This window comes from Larus michahellis, chromosome 1 (genome assembly GCF_964199755.1).
Source record: "Larus michahellis chromosome 1, bLarMic1.1, whole genome shotgun sequence".
NCBI lineage: Eukaryota > Metazoa > Chordata > Aves > Charadriiformes > Laridae > Larus > Larus michahellis.
In genome coordinates, this window is record NC_133896.1 from 66,475,500 (window position 1) to 66,496,865 (window position 21,366).

Below are 21,366 nucleotides of genomic sequence, written 5' to 3' on the forward strand. Positions count from 1 at the left end.
CTTGCTGCCTTTTGGCTAGGCAGTCTAAAAGGACTGCTGGATATCTAGGGGAAGGGTGTGCACTTCTGTAACCTCTCTTTCCCTTGGCAGGTGTGTAGGTATGGTTGTCCCCACACCTGGCACAACTCCTTTCTTCAGCCACTAGGTGAAGTTGGGGGCTTTCCTTGGTTACAGCTGGCCTCTATGGACACTACCTGCTGTTCGATCCATTTGCTTAGGTTGCTGCTGGGTGAGGGAAGTGGGGGCTGGGTTGTTCTGTCTGTCAGCTGTGGAGCAATGGCTCCAGAGTAACCGCTCTCCGGCTCTGCACTAAGCAGCACCCACTGCTCAGCAATCGACCCAGCTCTTTTTTAGCTAAAGGAAAAAAAAAACTAAAGAGGAAATAACTTTGAGCTGTGTGTATTAGTGGTCTGAAATGTTTCTGGTTCAGAGGAGACAAAATAAACTTTCTCCATGAGCTTGGATGTGTGGTCCTCTGCTCCGTCACCATCCATTGACGGCAGTGTGAGGTGAAAGCATTTGACACCTTTCAATATTGGCATCAAGAAGAGACTGAGGCTTCTTAACACCTCTCAGCAGTTGGGTAACTTTAATTTCCTGAGAGCAGAGGAAGGAATTTTGTCCTCCCCTCTCCCTGGCAGGCTCTGGGAGGGGAGTTCCTTTGTTTTGGAAACAAATTTGATCTGACATTCTTTTCCATAACAAAAATAGACTATGTGCTACAGTCTGATGTAAAGGCTAAACGTTTCCGTTGTGAGGAGGTGCCTTTGGTGTCAGGCAGTAGATGGCTCCCACGCATGGGCGCCATGGTATCCTCTGAGTAGAAGCCACGGTATCAGTTATATGCTGGGGTCCAAAGAACTGAAAATGTACAAGCATGAGGGGTTTCGGATTTCCTCTTCAGTCTTCTATTTTTGTGGTTCACTAAAATCTTTTACATGGAGCCCTTTATGTTAAGAAATAGAGCCTAAACAGCTGCGCTCCTCTGTTTCCTCTGCTTTCCTCCTCCCTCCTGCCCCTGAGCTGTCCTAGCCTTGAGTGGCTCAAACGGAGAGGATCTCTGCTCGGGATGTGTCCCAGCCTTTTGGATGGAGACCTTCTGCAGTTTGTGGTGAGCTGCGATGTCCCCTGACCTGCTGCCTTCGGGAAGGCATTGCCCTTTTGCTGCTGAACTCACAGCTTTTCAGGTCCTTCTTTCTGTCTGCAAAACTACTGATCAGTCACCGCGCCCCGAGACACTGCTTTTTGTTGTTGGCTTTAAGGGAAGTAACAATTACAAAACCAGCAAATGATGTCTGATGTGAACGAGTCCCCTTTATTTTACTTTCTAGCCCTGCCATGTTGGTAAGGATATATTAATGGCTTTCCTAACTTTAGTTCGTTTTGGTGGAATGGTGTTTATGTATTATGAAGTAACAAATGTGTGCTATTCAGTAGAAATTAAATTGTTGCTTTAGTTCGCCTTTTCTTTTGTCCACAAATTTGTAACACAAATGGACGCATATTTAGGTACCCGATGTAGGAAAATGTTCCCGGAAGACAGTAAGAAATTAATACATACAGACCATGTTGCAAATAGCGTTTAAATAGCTATTGCCTTCATTTTCCCACACTTGAGTGGGAAATCATGCTGCAGAGAGAAATAATGACTCTGCGATAAATCTGGAAAGAAGTACAGATGAGGTGTCCTGATAATGAGATACGATAATTAGCAACTGCTTTGTTTTGTATTTGGATGTGGCAATTGTGTAGGTGTGGTGAGAAAGCAGAGGACAGCCAGGATTAAGAAAACTGGCTCTTAAATCTCTGTTCTCAATCTCAACCAATCTAATATTGCACAGTAGAAGCATAGTCTAGTAAAAGCACTGCCGAGAGATAAAATGCTGGGTTTTACTCTTCCTCCCCCATCTCTCTGCCCTCCCAGCATCACCTCTCTGCCATCCTCTGCAGTGTTTTCTTTGAGATGGTTGGTTTGTTGTCAAATCTTTTTGTCCTTTCTTTTTTTTTTTCTGGTAGCGATGTTTTCCTTGCTGTGAAACAAAAGATCCAGCCTTACTCCCTTCTTCTTGCTGTGTGAGTTTTAATTAACGTTTTTGCAAAGCATGTTAAGATCCTTGGATAGCAGAGTTGTCTTGGCAGTGGTTCAGTCTCCTGGAGAAAAGCGTATGCCTTAGACTCTGGGAAAAAAATAATCTAACAGGTTTTTAGGGTTAGAAATAGATGGGTAAAAAAAAAAAGTTAGTGGGGTTAAAAAAAATTGCTTTTCTTTGACCCCTCTAATCTGAAGGTCTAGTCTCGTAACAGCATATGTTTTAGTAAATGGGGTTGTTTTCCTCCTGGACTTGGGACTCTTCCCTGTGGAAATCCTAGGAACAATGTTCATTTTGCACTGGTTTATCTCCGAAACAGCCTTACCCATCGCTTCTCTGTTCTCATGATAGAAATGAAAAGGAAACTTTGAAACTTTGAAACCTGTCTGCTGTTGTCTTAAAGACGAGATGGCGTGCATCTTTTTTTTTTTTTTTTTTTTTTAAGCAGTTAAAGGAACAGAAACCACAAACCCTTCTGGATTGCTGTCAGTCCACAGTGGGGTAAAGATCCTGAACATATCCCGTATAAACTATTCCAGGGCTGGCTGTTTGCCCGTACCAGCCCTCTTTCTCAGTCTCTGATATTAATGCTTTGAAACAGGTCTTTGTTTCAGGCTGTTATTGCAGTGCTGAGTTGTAAAGTCATCAGTGGGACAAAACTGTGGGTGAAATGGTCACCCGCTTCTCAGTGTTTAAACCCAAATGTAAGAATGGGGTCTGTAGTGCATTGTGGGGAGGCTGTTGTGGTGTCCCAGAGTCCCCAACAGCCCGAGCTCCTGCACTGCCCCAGCAGCACGGAGCTGCTGTGGGGTGGGCATGCACTCAGCAGATGCTGCAGATGTTGCAGAGCTGTGAAATAGTCTTGCAAATTCCCTGTAACAGCATTGGGTAGAGAAGTCTGGAAGAAACACCGTTTGGACAGGTGTTTGTGGCTGTTGGTTTTTGTTTTTGTTTTGTTTTTTAAAGCTGTCATTCTCATAAAAGTGTTGGTTTGTGTGTTTGGGGATTTTTTTTTTTTTGTGCAGTTGACTTGAATGAAGTGACTGCTTACAAAGTACACTTTAAGGAAACCAATGTTTGTGTTAGGAATGTTAGGAGTCACATCTGCAGTTCCTGTAAAACGGTTAGCTTCATTTTGGGAACAGATCTACATTTTCCACACGCTTGCTCCGAAAAGTGGCCGTGAAGCAGCTTGAGGACATCTGGAAGGCTAGATAAAACTGATACTTCTGCAGAAAGCAGGGAAGTCGTTTGGGATGGAAAGCTGTATGTTAGTTTGACAAAAATATTTACTTGTTGGTGAAGATGGGTTGTACCAAGCACAGTCACTAGCTCCTTTTTTGGGAGCGCAAGGAATTTCCCATCCTGTGTCCTCCCGCTTCATTTCCAGTGGTGGTGATGTTGCAGTCTTTTCCATGCTGGGCATGGCTATGGATTGTTTGGTTTAATTCACTCTGCCATCCTGGTGGTGAAATCCTTGAAACTTTTGTTGGTAAGTATGACCGTGGGTTATACGTTTCTGGAGAGCCACCTGATAGGTGCTGTAGTAGACTGTAGGGTGGACAGCTTGCTTACTTACAGAGAGACACCGGGTAATAATAAATAGTGACCAAAATTTGTCTCTGAGAAGTCCAGCAGCACAGCTCGTGCTCGGTTCAGCTGTGGTGGTTGAGAGATGGAGTCTCTGGTGAGCAGCCAGGTGCTCCCCGCTCGGACACGAGGTGCATGGTCCCGAAGAGCCTGTCTGAGTTCAGCATCCCGGGAACGGTTTGGTCTCTGGGTCTCGGCTGAAGCGTGTGACTGAGGTATGATTGCATCGTCACAGACCATCTGCAAGCCAAAAAGCAAATATCCCCACCTTGTTTTTCCAGAGTTACCTCTGCCAAAGAGCTGTAAGACTGGCTGGCACTTGGGGCTCTGGATAAGTTCTCCTCTGGCCTTCTCATAACTGATTTTAAACATGTGTTACCATATCAACGCTATTTGTAATTCTTTTATATTTTATTTTTTTTCCTGTTGAGAGGCAGCCTGTCTGTGTACTGCTATTGTAAGATGACAGAAGCTTTTCCATTTATGAATCTGTCTCTTTGATTGACCCACAGAGCAGCAAAGAAAAAACTAGCCCCACGCTTTCTGGGGAGCGGCAACATATTTTTCCATCAAAGCTGGCATCAGTTGCTGGGATCTCAAAGGCAGGGTTGCCGAGAGGGTGAAAGTATCCTGCACTCTTTTGCTCAATAAATACCAGACCCAAAAGGTGGTTTTTCTCCCTCAGTAGTTCTAATTATTTTTTTCAGAGCCTGAGCTGTGTCTGTACAGCACGGGTTTTGAGGGAGCTGAGTCCAAGGGAAGCAGCTGATGGAGAGAGAGGGTCCCCAGAGGGTGACTCAGAGGGAAGGATGGCTCTGCATCAGCCCTCTCCCTCTCACCTGATCAAAATTCCCTTGGCAAAAGTTAATCTTTATGAATACCCCCTCTGCTGCTGCTACTCGTCTCGCAGGGGTTTCCAACGGCTTTCACCAGGATTTTAGTATGTGGTTTGTTTCGGGAGAGCAGAATCTGTCTGACTCCCGTTGCATGCTCTCCGGGGATAGTTGGAGGGGCAGAGCAAAGAGGGCAGGAGAGGGAGCAAGCCTTCCCCGACGTGAGCGCGGTGACGTGCTCACGCAAGCGTTGTAAATCCCAAGCGGCGGGTCGGTTAGCGCCAGGAATGCTGGCAGGACACGGATGAACAGCACCCGGTGGGATTGTCTCACTCTTCATCAAGTGCTGGCCCTCCGCCAAAAGTTGTTTTAAAAAAATAATAATAAAGTAAGTGGAAAGAAGTTATGACTCCTGCTGTGAAATCAGCAAGAGGCGGCTGTTGACAGAAGTGAAAGTGTGATGGAGTCCGTAGGGTTTCAGCTTCTTTTCTGTAACTTGCTGGGTGCTGATATTATTTATATCAGATGTGGCCTTGCAGAATCAGTAAGAGAAAAAAAAAATTGAAATAAATTAAATATCTGGCACGTTTGAGTTTTAAAGTGGGTTTGCGTGCAATTGGGGGATGGTTGGCTGAGGCAAGGGGTGTGAGCTGGTATAAACAGTAAAATACTGGAACAGGTTACCCAGAGAGGTGGTAGATGCACCATCCCTGGAAAATTTCAAGGTCAGGTTCGACAGGGTTTTGAGCAACCTGATCTAGTTGAAGATGTCCCTGCTTATTGCGGGGGGGCTGAACTAGATGATCTTTAAAGGTCTGTTCCAACCCAAACTATTCCATGATTGTATAATACAGTCTTTATTCTAGAGATGCTACTGGAGAGACATGCACAGGATCCTAATTACACGTTTGAAATGCTTCCACATGCACCTATGTTTGCATCAGGTCAAAACCATGGAGTCGGCTCTAAGCCCAGGTGCTGGGCGAAGGGCATGGAGAGCCTCTGTGTAGCCAGCCGTGCTGTAACCTGTGCCGCAGGTGGCTGCTGATGCCAGCCTGCTCGACCTTGCCCGAGCAGGCAGCAGGGGCAGCCTTGAGTTTGCAGACTTCCAACCAGCCTGGGACCTGCCAAAATCAGCGTGCAGCCTGTGCCAGCAAGGAACCAAAGCAGAGTGTGGCCTGCTGACCTTGGAGGAAGGAGGGAACAAGCATCTAGTTCACTCCCAACGGGATGAAAATTAATTTACTAGATTCGTCCTAATGAAAAAAACTCCAACAACTGGGCATCCTAAAAAGCTTTGCTTAAACCAAACTGTTTTTTATTAACCCTAACCATCTGCAAAAAAAAAAAAAGCCCAAAACAAAAAGGAAAAAAAGTATTTCTCAGTGAACCAGTGAACAGCATGTTTTGTGTCTATTTTGGACACTTACTAAATAAAAAATGTAGAAAAAGAGTTAGATTCAATAACAGTCACGCTTTTCCCAGGAGTGGGATAGAAAGAGGAGGCTATTAAGATGCTACTCCTTGTTCCCACCAGCCTGCATTGCTGAAGGTTGGTCAATGCAATGCCACTTGCTTTTCTTGTGGAGCTCGCAAAAGTGCAGTGTGGGGCTGGCAAAGTTGCAAATCTGTGTTGAAATAACCAAAAAGTTTCAACCGAAACACCCCCTTCCTCTCTGAGCAGTTTGGAGATTTTACCGCTTCCCTGCGAAACTATCAGTGTGGCACATATAATAGCTCAGCCTGTGTAATAAAGTGGGGAAAAACAAATGAAGGAGGCAAAGAATCAGCTCTTGTTCCCTTTGGGAAATGGTACCTCACCCAGCAGTAAAAGCTGCCTTTTGAGCCGTGGCAGAGTAGGGTCAGTTCAGCGCTTTCTGGGGAAATCTGAATTTACACCTCATCCAGGTGCCTGCCCGCTATGATCATTGGAGCTCGGGTTAAATGGTGTTGCTTTCTGGTCTCTCTATTAATATTGCTCATTTGCATAAGATATTGCAGGAGACTGTCTGCTCCCTTAATCCATATTTACATACGGATGCAGTAACTTCCGTTCCTCCTCTGTATTCCTCCTTCCTCCCCCTGCCCCTGTCTCCACATTAAATGTTTGAGATACCTATAGCAGTCATGGCTGACCTTTAGGAGTTTTCTTTCCCTCCCACCTTCACTATGTTTGTAAGGAAGCCAAATCATTTAAACCAGCTGGAAGATCCCCGAACTGCTACGGTTCTATAATCGTTTCCCTCCCAGCTTATAAAACTGGCTCTCTCCAGTTTACTGCCAGGCCCTTTCATTGCAGATCGAAAAAATAAAGGTCTCTGAGGACCGTGTGCTTCTCAACTCTCCGAGAGATCGATCAGATCAATTTGCCTCTGTGCGTTTCGACGTCTCTGTCCTAATTCTGGAGACAGCAGCTCTGGCATGCTGTCAGATGGCTCTTTGCAAAGGGAGAGACTCCTGGATCAGCTCAGGGCACTAAACCAAACTCATCAGAGGTTAAAAAAACCCAACAAACAAAAAAAGGGAGCAGTGGGTTATTGCTCTGTAATAGGTACTGGTGAATTGGGCAGAATTTTTCTTTTTACCTGAGGCGATCAGCCTACAGGGTAATGCAGCATGTATGGTTTGGTCAAGATGTTAAACTGATGCAGATGATTTGTAGTGATTTTTGTAATGTGAGTTTTATTAAGTTGCCCGAAGCACAGTATGTTCATCAACACTTTGCCCTGGTTCGCTCCATACATCTTGTAAAATTCTGTTTCTTTCTGGCCCTTGTGAACAGTGCCCTTTTCTGCCTTCTCCATCCTAGCCCCGAGCTATCAATTCAAGGAAACAAAACTGAAGCAGACGGAATAGCTTTGCTTAAGCAAAGTGCACTTGGGCGAGCTCGTGCTCTCTGGAGAAAGCTTTGACAGGCAGCAGCCGCATAGGTACTCCATTCCACCACTTCTCTGCTCCTCAGAAAACACTGCAGTAACCCCTTGCCCTCGGCGGGTCAGGTTAGAGACTTTTGGCCAAAGAGGAGAAGCTCTGAACCAGGGCTGGTGTCCATAGCATAGGTGCCTCCTATACTAAGAACCACAGGAGGCGTGTGCCAAATGCAATAGAAACTGCAGCTGGTTTGGAGATTGCTCCTTTCTTACCCACGTGGGATCCACAAGCAAAGCATGATTTTTGAAACTTCATGCTCTCGGTGAAGACGTGTGGCTGTCCTCTTCCAAAATGCTGGGCCTCTTCCCTCCGTGGGAGGTGGCAGTGTACGGGGCTCGCAGCTCGCTTGGTTGGGCTGTGAGGTCTTGCTGGTGCGGTCCCCGGTGTCCCCCTGGTATGGCTTCTGCCTCTGGCTCTTTGCTCTTGGCGAGTCTGCTGGCCTTTGGTGAGGGTGTTATGAAGATAGGCTGAGAGAGCTGGGGTTGTTCAGCCTGGAGAAGAGAAGGCTCCGGGGAGACCTTATAGCGGCCTCCCAGTACCTAGAGGGGGCCTACAGGACAGATGGGGAGGGACTCTTTATCAGGGAATGTAGCGATGGGTAGTGGTTTTAAACTGAAAGAGGGGAAATTTAGATTAGCTATTAGGAAGAAATTCTCTACTGTGAGGGTGGTGAGGCACTGGAGCAGGTTGCCCAGGGAAGCTGTGGATGCCCCATCCCTGGCAGTGTTCAAGGCCAGGCTGGATGGGGCTTTGAGCAGCCTGGTCTAGTGGGAGGTGTCCCTGCCCATGGCAGGGGGGTTGGAACTAGATGGTCTTTAAGGTCCCTTCCAACCCAAACCATTCTGTGATTCGATGTTGCTCTCTGTATTAGTTTCTGGTGATCAAATGGAGGCTGCTTAATCGCTACATTTGTTTGGTGTTATTCTTACTTTCATATTTTTTCTCAGAATAACCTTCTTTCTTCAGGGTCTGAGGGCAAGAGTTTTGCATAGTTAATTCAAGAATGTTTCTCTCACCATCCCTTTCACTGCTTAAAAAAAAAAAAGTAAACCAGGAAGCATGAAAAAGAAAGACAGTTTTCTGGAAGAAGTAAAGCATTACTGTTTCAGAAGATTTTTCCTACTGAGACATATCTCAGAAAAAGACCCTTTTCCGTGTGTATAAATAACATGTATACATGTAATTTGGAAGTTTTTACAATGGCTTACAAACAACAGCCTGTACTGACACTTTTCATTTTTGATTTATGTTTTAAAAAATCTTGCCTTTGTTTTTGCACCACGGTTCAGGTTTTTGTGATTTGTTTTTGTTTAGCTTGTGGGTATATTGGATGCTTTACTTGTTTAATTGCATTTTAACCACAGGAGTATACGTGATTGACACTTGGAACAAGTCTTTATTTCTCTGGGAATGTTTGCAGAATAGCAATTCTGATTGCTGCTTTACGGATGTTACATTTAATCAATAACTCAAATACAGAAATAACGGCAGCTCTCTGTCTTCTTGTCTTGGTTGGCAATATTACCCACGCTGGCTGGTACTTTTTTCTTAATTATTCAGCAAGGTCCTATTTATTGTGTTTAATAATATGATCAAACATATGCAGTGTAAATACTAAAGGCGAACAAGAAAAGAAAAAGAATTGGTTGGTTAAATGAAAATATCTGTTTCCTGTGAGCAAATTTATGCAGGAGTCTTTGGATCAGTTTTGTTGCAGCATTGCTTGTCCTGGGGCGTCTTTACAAGTGAATTTCGGAGAATTGGTTCTTCTGCTTTAGCTGCAATGGGACTGCCGCCAGGCTGTGGAGCAGGGGCTCTGCTGTAGTGGCTTCCGTAGTGACTCTTCTGGTGGCCTTTGAGGCCAAGGTCCTGGCTGTGTCCATGCACCTGTGCAGCAGTGGTCCTGCAAGAGCCACCACTGTCCCTTACGAATGAGAGACATGGTTGTGGTAGCTCTGGTACCACTTCTCACCTTTCCCCTCCTCCACCACCTGTGCCTTCTTCTCTAGACATCTGCATCGTTTTTGACCGGATCCCATCACTGTCTGGAGTCCAGACAAGCACAGACCACAGGGGTATCCTCTGAGGGACCTATAACTTTTCCTGCAATGTGTGGCTCCTTCTCCTTGCCCACTAGGCCCTGTCTGCCCATGTCCTCGCACCCTCCTTTTGGTTGGCTTGTGGGACAGGTGCTGGAGGATGCCCCACATGGTAGCCAGAGCAGGTGTCCCTTCGGGCAGTGCGGAGGCGCGTTGCACAGTGGGGCTGTGGAAGGGATGAGATGACCTTATTAAACTGATTTTGGTCATGGCTTATCAGAACAACCCAGGCCATGACTACGCTGGAGGGTGACGAAGCCTCAAACAAACTTCACGATGCATTTTCATGGGTTTCCCCAAATGGGCGATGGGCCTTCAAGCGTGGGGTGTCTGTGGAAGAGAGACTATTGGTTATGTGGGACGGTTCTGTTGTCCCTACAAATACGCATCTGAGCGTTACTGAGTGTCAGCTCCAGCCCCGTCCTGCAAAAGTTTGATGTGGTTGGGGAGTGCATTACAAGCTGCTGCAAAATCCCCGGGGCAGAAGCTGCTCGTATTTTTGGCTGAGCGCAACATCCCGTAAGCTTTCCTGTGAGCAACTGTGCAGAATCTTTCATGCTTGCCAGGCTTTTAAATATCAGAATTTAAACCCACTTCTGTGGAGATGGAGACTACAAAATGATGTCGTTTTCTTGCTACTGCTTATTTTTGGAAGCTGCCAATGCAGTTCAAAGCAAATAATCTTAGTGACTTAAGACTGGAATATTTGTGGTTGTATTTTTCTGGCAATAGATGAGACTGACTTGTGGTCAAAATAGGATAAAATGTAATTATTTTTTCTAATTCTGCCAAGCTTCAGAATTACTGTTTTATTGATGTGCTTTTGGCTTTTACCATTTATTATCTGTTTAGATGAGATATAAAGAATAGCTTTGCAGAGGAAATCCATTTAAAGCAAGCTACTAATCTTTACTGGCTATTGCGGATTTTAATTTTAATTTTTCACAGATGAACCCTATCATAACCGAACCATGAGTGTCTGTGATGAAAGAACCAGTCCATTTTTAATTTGAAGAATTTAAGGATTTGTGTGTAGATGATTGTGTGGAAAAGCGACAGAGATAAAAGTTGTTGGAAGTACAGTGTTTGGTATTTCATGCCAACAGTAATAGCACAGGCACAATTTACTTACAGGGCTGCTGACAAAAGAAGTCATTTGCTGCCAATTTTTGAATTGTTTTCGTTCAGATTCTTTCTGTGTTGCAGTAGAACTTTGGCATTGAGTTGCACTTGATTGCAAACATCAAAAAGTTTCTCTGAAAGGATACCAGCTCTGAAGAATGTTATTTTGCTTCTTCGCTATATTGCTAACAGACTCGTGTCATTCATATTTAAAAAGAACAAGCTATTTTTGAGGATGTTAAAAATAACAGACGGTTTTCTAACAAGAAAAGAGTGAGGAAGGGTTGTTTTTCTTTTTACCATTTATTTTGTATTTAGAGATGGCTGTGACATATTTACGAATCGCTTTATTTAATCTGACAGAAGCAAAGGGACATGCCAGATCAAATGTCAGATTAAGAATTTTCCGGAAAGGAAATACCTTCTTCCTGAAGTATTTAGCATTGACATCCAGTAAACTGTTTTTTAAGTAGCTGATGCCTGGGTTTCATTTTGAAGGAAAAGTTTGTGGAAAACGGGCCAAGCTTCAGCTTGAGGACAATACAGCTGCATTTAGTGGCTCTGCCACTGATGGCTTTTGACAGACAGTCTGGATCCAAACAAGGACCATCCCTTTCCATCGTGTGAATTTGGGAAAATCCTCAGTGTAACTGAATAGGTTATAAGCTCGTTTAATTTAAAGGGCATTTTCAGGAGAATCCACTCAAGCTTTTTTTGGTCTTCATTAACACCGTTTAATTTAAAGGGTATTTTCAGGAGAATCCACTCAAGCTTTTTTTGGTCTTCATTAACACCTCTGTTGCTATTGCAGTAGTGCGCTGTGCACTAGTTCTTGCTCTCTCCTTGCTCCGTACCTGCTCCTGTACTAGCATGGTCCTTTAACCCATCCCCAGCCCTTAAAGCTCACTGGCTGAAGGTAGAGGTGGTTATCAAGAATATCAAATACATGAATGTGTCCCCCCCCCCCTTTCTTTCTAGATATCTGTAAATTGGTTCTTGGACATGAAGTCTGGTGAGCTCCCCATACACGCTCTGTTTTACTGTCCTGAAGGTTCATGGTCCCTCTACCCCATCATACTCTTTCCATCTTCTTATCTCAAACTCGAGGATTCAAACTGCGGATGTGTCATTTTCCCCCCTCTCTGGTTAAGTGAAAAATGGGAGTTTAAATTGAATTTGAAAAGTAGTTTTGTATTCACAAGTAAATTATGTAAGAATTAAAAAAAATAAATTCAAAACAAATAGGTTTTGAAATAAAGCAATACCCTTCAGGCTATTTTTACAGGGGTTCCAGGCACTTATTTCCTCCCTGCATTTCTCTGCAAATTGTGCCCATGTCTCCTCCTGAAACCAGACTTTCACTTACCACTTTCGCTTGATTTACCAGAAATGCTCACAACTCAAACATGATGTGCCTCTCCAAGCATTGCAAAATGTTTGGTTTTTTTTTTTTTTTTTTTGGGCTGACCCCAAATGATGACTTCAAAAAATATAATTAAGTTCAGCAAGCACATTTAAGAAAAAAACCCACAACTGAGCATTTGCCCTGATTGGGAGCAGGCTCCGCTCTAAAAGTTTGCCTTCTTCCCCTCCTTCCTCAAGTCAAACTCTGTACCAGTAGGTTATTTAAATTCCTTAAAGACTTGTTTCAGGAGCTGGGATTTGGACCAGCTGACCCTTACCTACCCCTGTGCTTCTCATTGGTGCCTATCACTTTTTTTAGGGCTGACGTATGGAGAAGGGAGGAGGTGATGGGCTTTTTCTCTAGGGGAGCTCTTTGCTGCTCCTGGGGTTGCCTGGTGGCTGTGGTAGGGGGAGAGCATCCATCCTTGCCTTGGGGCTTGGTGCCTGGGCTCTTGCCTTCGCTGGACATATTTACAGCTGGACTGTGCTCCTCACTGCGTCTTCTGGGGGCTGGTTGCCTGCGTGGTGCCATGTGTGTTGTCCATGAGAAGTAGGTAGTGTACCTGAATACGGCAGCTTCTGTTTTGTCCTGTTCTTCTTGTTGGTTGGGTTTTTTTTTTCCATTCCTTACTTGATCTTTTTGGTGCTGTGTTTGAATCCAGGATGGTCTGCTGTTGCTAGCAGCGGTATGTGTTATTTCCTGCTTTGAGATGCATATCTTTCCTCTCCTGTGCTGAATGCAGGATGCTCATCAGAAAGAGACTGACAATCTCAGAGACACTGATTCCTGTGCTCTTCCTCTGTCATATTTTACTGATGGAAGGAGCTTACTCCTTGTCTTCTCTCCTGTTGTAAACTTTTAAATTTCTCTCTTTTTTTAAAAAACAAAACAAAACCAAACAACCCACGCTTGCTTACCGGGGATCTCAGGCAAAGAAAACAGCGGAAAACTGGAGCCTTAATTCCCTAATTGCACATACATAATTTTAAAGCCACCATGGTTCCTTCTCTAAATTAGCAGGCTACTTGGACCAGTGTGTGTTTACTGACATGAAACGCTTTATGGAGAGCATCAAAGCAACGCAGCAGGCCTCCGCATCTTTTATGGCTTGTTTGTAAATTTTTACTAGGACACTGGGTTCCCAGGGACACCTCAATAATTTCCACTCGCAATAACGATGCCTTGTGCATGAATGGAGGAGAACCTCCTCCTCTCTTCACATAAAAGCTGGCCAGTCAGTGAGGTTTTTTTTTTTTTTGATTAGGGAGCGTGTTTTAGGTACCTCGCAGACCACACGCTCCCTGCCTGTGTGCAAGCAGGCCGCTTTACCAAGCCTGGAGGCTTTTTGCCTCCTCTGCAGAACGAGTGTTGCCCATGGGTGTTGTGCTGCCTTTTGGAGAAGACTATTTGAGAGCTGCTGCCTCTTTGCTGTGCAAAGACACGAAAGCAGCAGTCAGTCTGTTGGAGTCCTGGCTGTCCTCTGTGGTTTTGGGTCCATCTGTTCCTGCTAGATTGGTTCGTCAAAAGCACAGCTGCTTTCTTAAGCTGAGCTGCTCTGGGGAAGGCCGGCTCTTTCCTGCCTCTGGTGCCGCAGCCCAGCTCCTGAGTGCTCACTGGGGACACAAGTGAGTGGAGCTCCAGTGGCAGTGGATTGCTTGGATGCTGCCGCTGGATCTTTGACAGCAGCAGAGGTCTGAATATCTCCTTGCATCTCCATCTTTCTCTTTCTTTCTCTCCAGTCCTTGATCCTCTTTGCTCCCGTTCCTGCTTCTCCTGCCTATCTTCCCTCTTTTATCCCCTCTCTTCCTTGTAACACACACTCACGTAGCCTCTTCTTCAGCCACAAATTTTCATCCCTCTGCAATCCAAGTACATCGTCTCCTCCAGGTTGGATACAGGCATTGCAGGAGAGAGAATCGCGTATCCCAATGGCTTTGTAGGAGCAATTGCAAGGAGAGTCTGGTGCTGTTCCTGCGGGCCCCTGATAGATGCTGTTTGGTAGGGCTGGAGACTCCGAGGAGCTGATAGAGATCTCTAGTGAGCATTGCAAATGGAGATTTTTTTTTTTTTTCCCCTGGTGGCTTGTCACGTGCCCAGAAGTGGTGTGAGTTGTTGCTGAAAGCAACAACAGGAGCATCTCTGCAGTCTCTCTGCTAAATTTCAAATCCCTGCTCTGAAGTATGGAACCACTGAAGTTTTCCTGGTAAAGCGTTTGCACAACTTGGTGGACATGGGCAAAGCTCTCTAATTGCTTTTTCAGGAACAGCCTAACTGTTTAACCTTAGTCTTTCAAAGAAGAAAACAATTTCAGCTTGACACAAGCTCCTTTCAGCCTGAATGAAAAAATAAAGCTTGTTAAAAGAACAAGCAGCTGAAAACAGGGGTTTGTAGTTGAACGTGTGGAGCAGCCAAAGCTGCTACCAGTGCTGCTCATAGTGCAGTTACTTGGAATACCTCTATACGAGCCCTTAACTGGCCTAGGACAGGGAATAACGAGCCTAATGGTGGATTTTAATGCCTCAGGTGTGTGTGATGCAGAGGAAATAAAATGGCTGAAACCGATGGAAGCTTTAAATTGCAGGCATGGTGCTTTGGTTTCCTGAGATCTGGCGGAAGGTGGCCGTGCTTTGATGAGGTCTTATTTTTCCTGTTAGCCCTGCTCCACCTTGTCTCCTCGTCGCGTCGGTGGAATGTCTGGTATGAAGGGAAGCCCTTTTTCATCTTCTTCGTCACATCTTTGATCCGTTAAGTGCATTTTGCTACTTTCCTTTTTTCTCTTTCTATTCCTAATCTCTTACTGTGCCTCTCTCCCCTCCTTCCCCCGTTCCTCCCAGTTTTCTTCCTCCGCTTTCATCCCACACAGAATGAGATATGTATTGCCTAGAAGAATAAGGAAAAGCCACAACTGGGATCGCCTTTTCTGCTGTATATAGCAATACAGTTATGCTGTGCTCTCCCTGAAAATCCAAAAAACGGCAAGAACTCCAAATTTGTTGTCACATCTGAAAATGTACACCAAGATACATGCCGTTATCAGTGCAAATGAGTTAAAACAGTTGTGACTTTCATAAAATCTCTCTATGGTCCCCTAAAGGGTCTGTAAAAACTGATTCTGTTTGTGTGTGTTTATGCATCTGGGTCTGCGTGGGTAGTGGTGGCTGGGGTTTAGGGCTCTCCAGGGAGATACGGAGCAAGGATGCCACACATGCTGCAGGGAATGTCAAGACTACTCATAAAGAGGGAAGAAGGAGGGCTTGTCTTTCTCCCTTGAAAAACCTGTAGCTATAACTTATATTTTATTTCCCTGCATTGACAGGTATTTTAAGCAAGTTAAATATCCAGACATGTCTGGAATGTATTGGTTTTTCTTTTTTTATTCAATTTCTTTTACCTCACGATGGATTTTTCACTCCTGTTTTCTCCCTCGAATACCATGTATGCTTGGCCCTCAGTGGTTGTCCTCAAGGAGGAATATAGGCTGAGCTAGGTTGAAACAATACTTCTCCAACACAAAATGTAGCTGTCTGGACAGATTATAAGGAGGTCATCTTTAGGTAGAAAAGGTAAGGTGGTCTCTACGGACAAAATATGGCTCCTGTTAAACTTGTGCATTATCAGCAGGGAAGTCTGTCTAACTGGTTTGGGATTAGATGTGCATTTACCAATGATCTGAAACTCGGACATTCGCTTAAAATAGCACCTTCTAAGTTGAAAAATGTCTTAATTAGAGGTGTATTACTGTTATCGATAATTAAGAATAAGTTGACAGCCTTGCTTTTATACTCATCCTTGTAGTGTTTTCTTTTAGGGAAACCCCCTATTAGGGTTTTGAAAACGTTAGTTCAGAATACCAGGAGTTGGTGGGAGTTGGATGTGTTTCCTGGGAGGAATATAAATGGGAGCAATGATCTTACAGTGGAGGGACCTGGCCAAAACGAGCTCTCCAAATATCAAAGCTTGTTCTACCGCGTACTTGTGTTGGTCTTTTAGATGTCCCCAATGGGGAGCATCCATCACACATCTTAATTGTTTGTTCATTTCCCTTGAGAAAGCCTTCAAAGAGAACACAAGAGCGAGTTCATGTTTTATAGCAAAGCTGAGTCAGCTGCAGCGTGGGATAAATGTGTTGCCGATATCGTCTGCAATGGCTCACACAGCCGTGGCAATGAACGGCAGCTGAGGAGCTGCCCCGCTCCTTTCTGTAAACTCTAGATGCCTCCAATGGTACAGGCAAATTAAAAAAGCTGCCTGCTTCTTAGAGAAGTTTGTTTTGATTAACACGGAGTCCATCTGGTACCAGCAAAGTTTACATTCCTGTAAACTGCATGGTATTGAGTTTTACTAGGCCACCTACCCTGCTGTCTTCAATTATAAAACCTCCAAGTGCCCTGATGATGTAATTGATTTCAGGATGAGCCGTGCTTTTCAGGAAGCCAGAGCTGCCAAATATCTGTCTTGGCCTCCGCTTGAACTGTGCGAGAGAAGTCCCTGCATTATTAAGCATTTCTTGGATTTATTGTTTGTTGTGATTCTGGTTGCTTTAGGGAGTATTCCTGAAAGTCTTTTAAAAGACAGCGAGTAGGCAATTACATGCTGGTTTGCTTCGTGGGAAAGCTGGCACGAGGCAGAGGTGGAACCTCTGCCCAAATGGGCTCTTTTCACACTTGTTTAGCAAACCTGGCGATCTGGATTGCCTCCTCTAATTTTATCATTTCATTATGAAAATGTGGGAGACCCACACCTTGAAATGTTCGCCTGCTCTGCAGGTAGCAGTTTGCTGCGCGGAGCTACCATCAGTACAGTTTCCTTACATCTGTCCCACGCCTGTTCTCATGTGGGAATGAACACGTGTGTGTGTGTTTTGGCATGGGGAGCCACATTACACTGGTCGGGGTGGAGCAGGTGATAGGGAGTGGTTCCCAGGAACAGTGGGATGTTTGGCAGCCTGGTGTGGTTGGCAAATGCACGGAAATCTGACCTGTAAATGACTTTATACAAGGCAGCTATTTAAAACAGGTATAAACCAGTTAAACTGTTGTAATAGTAATTTCTTTGATTATCCTAGCTAAAGACAAAATAAAGAGCTTTGGCTGATCTTAAGGTTGTCTGAGCAAAGTTCAGCGTAACTTTAGATGTGTTTGCAAGCTGCAGTTTTACATGTAGAAACCGCTACTACGTTTTACATGCTGTCTGTCTGTCACTGACATTTAGCAAACTTCCTCATCCAGGTTTGTTTGATTTTAAGCTGCATGTTGTTCTTGGCCTGCACCAGACATGAGATGTTTTATTAGTTACCTTCCCTGAAACAAGAAGTAGCCTCAGTAAGGTACTCTGGAAGACCACATGGTTCTTGTAAAGCTTTGATGCATTGAGCACAACACACATGTGTCAGCCTCTCCCACAGGTTGATCTGATGGATTTACAGGGATCAGCTGGATTACGGACAGCTGTGGACAGCAATGAACCATGATATCTTTTGTGGTTTCCAGATAGACTTCAGGATAGTCCCTTTCTCAAAATGGAAAAGCTTTGATTCTTCATCATTGAACTATGGTGGAAAGAAACATTTGTTAACAGAAGCTGTGAAGTAGCAAAAGCATTTCTAGAAAGGATCAGAAAGCTCAGGGCCCTCTGAACTCTGTTGCTTCACCCATTCCCAGTTACCCATTGCATTCATTCTGGTTCCTTCTCGCTCCCATGTGCTTTGTAGCACAGGGTGGTGGTTTGCAGTTGGTGTCAGTGCAGGGGTTTCTTTTTTTTCCTGGAGATGTTACTGCTCCACAACATAAACTGTGAGGGGCCTGGCAGGATTTTCTGAAGTGCTTTCAAAAGGCCTGCTCTGCAGTGGCCAGAGCTACCCTGCAATTTGGTGGATTACTTCAAATTAACTTTCACTTGCAGGTAAACTCATGCCTTGAAACTGTGTTTGGTAGTTGCATGGTGTTATGCTTGCCGCAAGGAAGTTCGAGAGGTGGGCAGCATTTTAGTTACTCGTAGGCACACAAAAAAAGTCAAAATCATGGTGTTTTAAAAATAAGCATTCCTGTACTGTACCGCCAAGGATGAAAGAGCAACCCCTTTCTTCCATTTATGTTCATTTTCTGTCTTTAATTTTCTCCTCAGGCCAGGCTTGAGGGGGAACAGAGAGGTGGTAATAATGATGCGTTCTCTATGCTCTATGGTGGTCTCCAGAACTGGATCAGTGTTTGCAAGGCCCTGAAGCACAGGCGTGCTTTCCTGAGCCTCAGCAGCCTAAAATGAAGTTTACTCTTCTCACTGAAGGGCTGCCTTCACAAACAGCGCGTTGTCCTTAGCAGTTGTTCCAGCTGGAACATCCTTGATGCAAACTTGATCTGCTAAAAGCCAAATCCCCACCGAGCGTGGCAAAACAGTGGGGTCTGCCTGCCCCCACCTCCCTGTAGGTGCTGCCCCCCGAGCTTAGGTTGCCTGACCGTAGGTAGCGGTTCTGGAGGGTGGCAAACATGTGGCCCGGAGATGACGGCCACCTCGAGAGTTTTAGGTCACTGGTGCGAGGTGTTGCCGTTTCTCAAGGATGAAGTTGGCAAACTTTTTGACACCGATAAAAGTTCTCCTCTGTCTCTAATTGAAGTCGTGGAGAAAAAGCTGAACTGTTCTGGCTGATCTTTTCCTAGAATAATTCCACCTAAAGCAAATATTTGTAATGGAAAATTTCTGCCCGACATGTTGCAGTTAGTTAAAACTACAATCGAGTGAAAACAGGTTCTTGAAAAGAGTCAGGCAGCGTGATTAATAGAGGGCTCTCCTCCCTCCACCCATAAAAATATAAACAAAATGCAACCCAACACTTCTGTTCTCCCTGCAAATCACGAGAGGGTTGAGTTTCATAAAAGGTTCCAGTAGGGAACAAAAGACCGGGGTTTGATCCAAATGCTATTAAAGTCACTGAGAGTCTTTCCCTTTGGCTCCAGTGGGCTTTGGAGCAGGGCCATGGTGAACACTTGAAGGCCAACCTGACCTTTCATGGAGAGAGAAAGCTGAAGGCTTAGTTTCATCTCACTTGTACTTGCTGGAGCCTGATTAAAATCAGTGGGAGCTCAAAAAAACTTTGCACTTTGTGGAGTTCAGCCCTTGAAGACTAGTCTGACATTTAATTCAGATTCGGTGCTTAAATGTCAACACTTGTTAATAAGTAGACACCAAAGACTGAAAGTCATGTGGCTGGCTTTACAATGTATGGTTTGGTTCCTAAGTTTTAGGCATGGCACTTAGGGAAAGTTTTCTGGAGAGCGGTTATTTTGTAGAGAGCACCCAGATGTACTTCATACTTTTTGTTGAATGCTGCCTCTGTATCTTGCTGGCTTCACCCCTGGTGCTTTTGTCTGCAGTGTAATCTTTTCTCCATCTTGCCATGGTGACCAGGCTTGCAAACTTCCTCCTATAGAAAATTTGAACAAAAAGCCAGATATTAAAGACTCTCTTAGCAGCATTATGAAGTGCTGCAATCTTGTTTTTTGGAAGACTTGAAGGGTGGAAGCAATTAGATGATAGACTGTCTTGAGGAATTTGGAGAGGAAATAAGATGCGTTTTATATGCTAGATGGTCACGGGAGAAATGTATGATGCTTTCATGCTTGGAAAGGTAACTTGCGTGCAGGTGGGGTGATTCATGCTGCGGTTTTGGTAAATCATTTAAATAGAGTATCCTGATACTGATTGTATGTTACACAGAGGAACCTGCAAATGTTTTCCTTTTGAATTTATTTTGTTTACTTGATATTTATAACTTCTTAAAATTATTTGTCGTTTTTTCAATAGTTTTCCAGCTCCTATATGCTTAAAAATATTCTTGTTGTCTCTTCTGAATTTCTTTTTGTTTCTCATTGCTTTATTACAATGATGAAGACTCTGTAAGTTCAATAGAAATGGAATTATCATTGAATTAATGCCATAGGTATGGCACCATTTGTTATATTAAGAAAGCTCCTTAGAATGTGGCAAGTGCTTCTACTCTGTATTAAAATAAATGTGTAGTTTTGGCTCCAGATACAGTTTAATTTTACTCATTGAGAAACAGGAAGGTTTTTATGAACGCTCCTACAATGATAAGCCACCTGTGTGTTTGTCTCTGTGCAGTTAATTATCATAACACCTTGTCAGCAGACTTAAAATGAAACTTAAGGGTGCACAATACACTTTAAAAAAATAGAGCTTAAAATAAGTTCACTTCTGCTAGTCAGTTATTCCCATCTCTAGAGACTGAGCAGGGAGCTGGGAACAAGGAGTTTTTGCATTTTAATCATGGCCTAAAATTGAATTGCTCTGTTTGGGTGACCTTTTAAAAATGCATCTTGGTGCAGCCTTCTGGGAGTCTGAAGACAGCAATCTTAGTGAGACACGCATGGGGGTTTTCTGAGGATTAAGGAGTTAATTGATGATTTTTAAAAAAAAAAAAAAAAGGCAAAACAAACCCAGATTTTGATGGGGAAACTGCAGTGTATTATAGTGTGTATTATTTGAAGTGGTCTCAATATTTTACTTAAGTCATGTAGAAAGGGCTTTGAAGAGTAAGAGTGATGTAAGAGTGATGTCATTATTGCTGCACGTTAGTTTAGGGTGGCTAAAACAATGTGCAGCTTTTTTTTCCAGTTTGAAAAATGAGTTATAGTTTCAAAGTATTTGGAGAAATATTTGTTTCCTTCTATTTCAGCTACCTGACTGCAAATAACAACCAGAATTTCTTGTATACTGCAAGGCCCTTTTTGAAGAGAGCAGCTTTGGTGATAAGCTACGTAAGTACAAATGGACTTGCTCATGTATTTCTGTGTATGTGACGAGAATGAACGTTGTGTGGTGTTATCCCAAAAGACTCGGAAAGCATTGATGGTAGATCTTAACACAAAGTTAGTCTTGGGAAATAGTCTAGAAAACTTCAGCTGAGCAGAGACAAGAATATTGCTGTGTTTTCAGTTCAAATTTTCTTTTAATTTATAGCGGTTGCCCTTAAATTCATAGAATCATGTGATTCTATGATTCTAAAACCGTATAATCATCAGCAAGTATTTCCTGCCCTAAAACCAGGGGGAGTCTCTGGTGCTGGGCTGACTTTTCAGTGGCATGCTGTTAGTTTCAGCACAGGGCTCGGTAAGAGTCACAAGAAAAGCTCTTCCTTGCAAATCCGTGCTGCTGGGCGTGCTCCAAGCAGGACTTGACATGTTGTAGAGGAGAAAACCGGCACCTCCACGGGGCTTTGCTGGGCGTGTGACTCCCTGTGCTGCTCTAGGAGCCGGATCCCCTTGCTTCTCCCTTGACAAGCG

At 44.1% G+C, this 21,366-nt stretch overlaps 1 protein-coding gene across 1 annotated transcript in view; it reads left to right on the forward strand.

The window, feature by feature from the left end:
* Window positions 1-21,366, forward strand: part of TMTC1 (transmembrane O-mannosyltransferase targeting cadherins 1) — a 151,357-nt gene that overhangs the window by 37,080 nt on the left and 92,911 nt on the right. Inside the window, exon 6 of the mRNA XM_074583505.1 lies at window positions 20,760-20,841. Coding sequence (XP_074439606.1) covers window positions 20,760-20,841 — 82 coding nt within the window. The remainder of the gene's footprint in view (window positions 1-20,759; window positions 20,842-21,366) is intronic.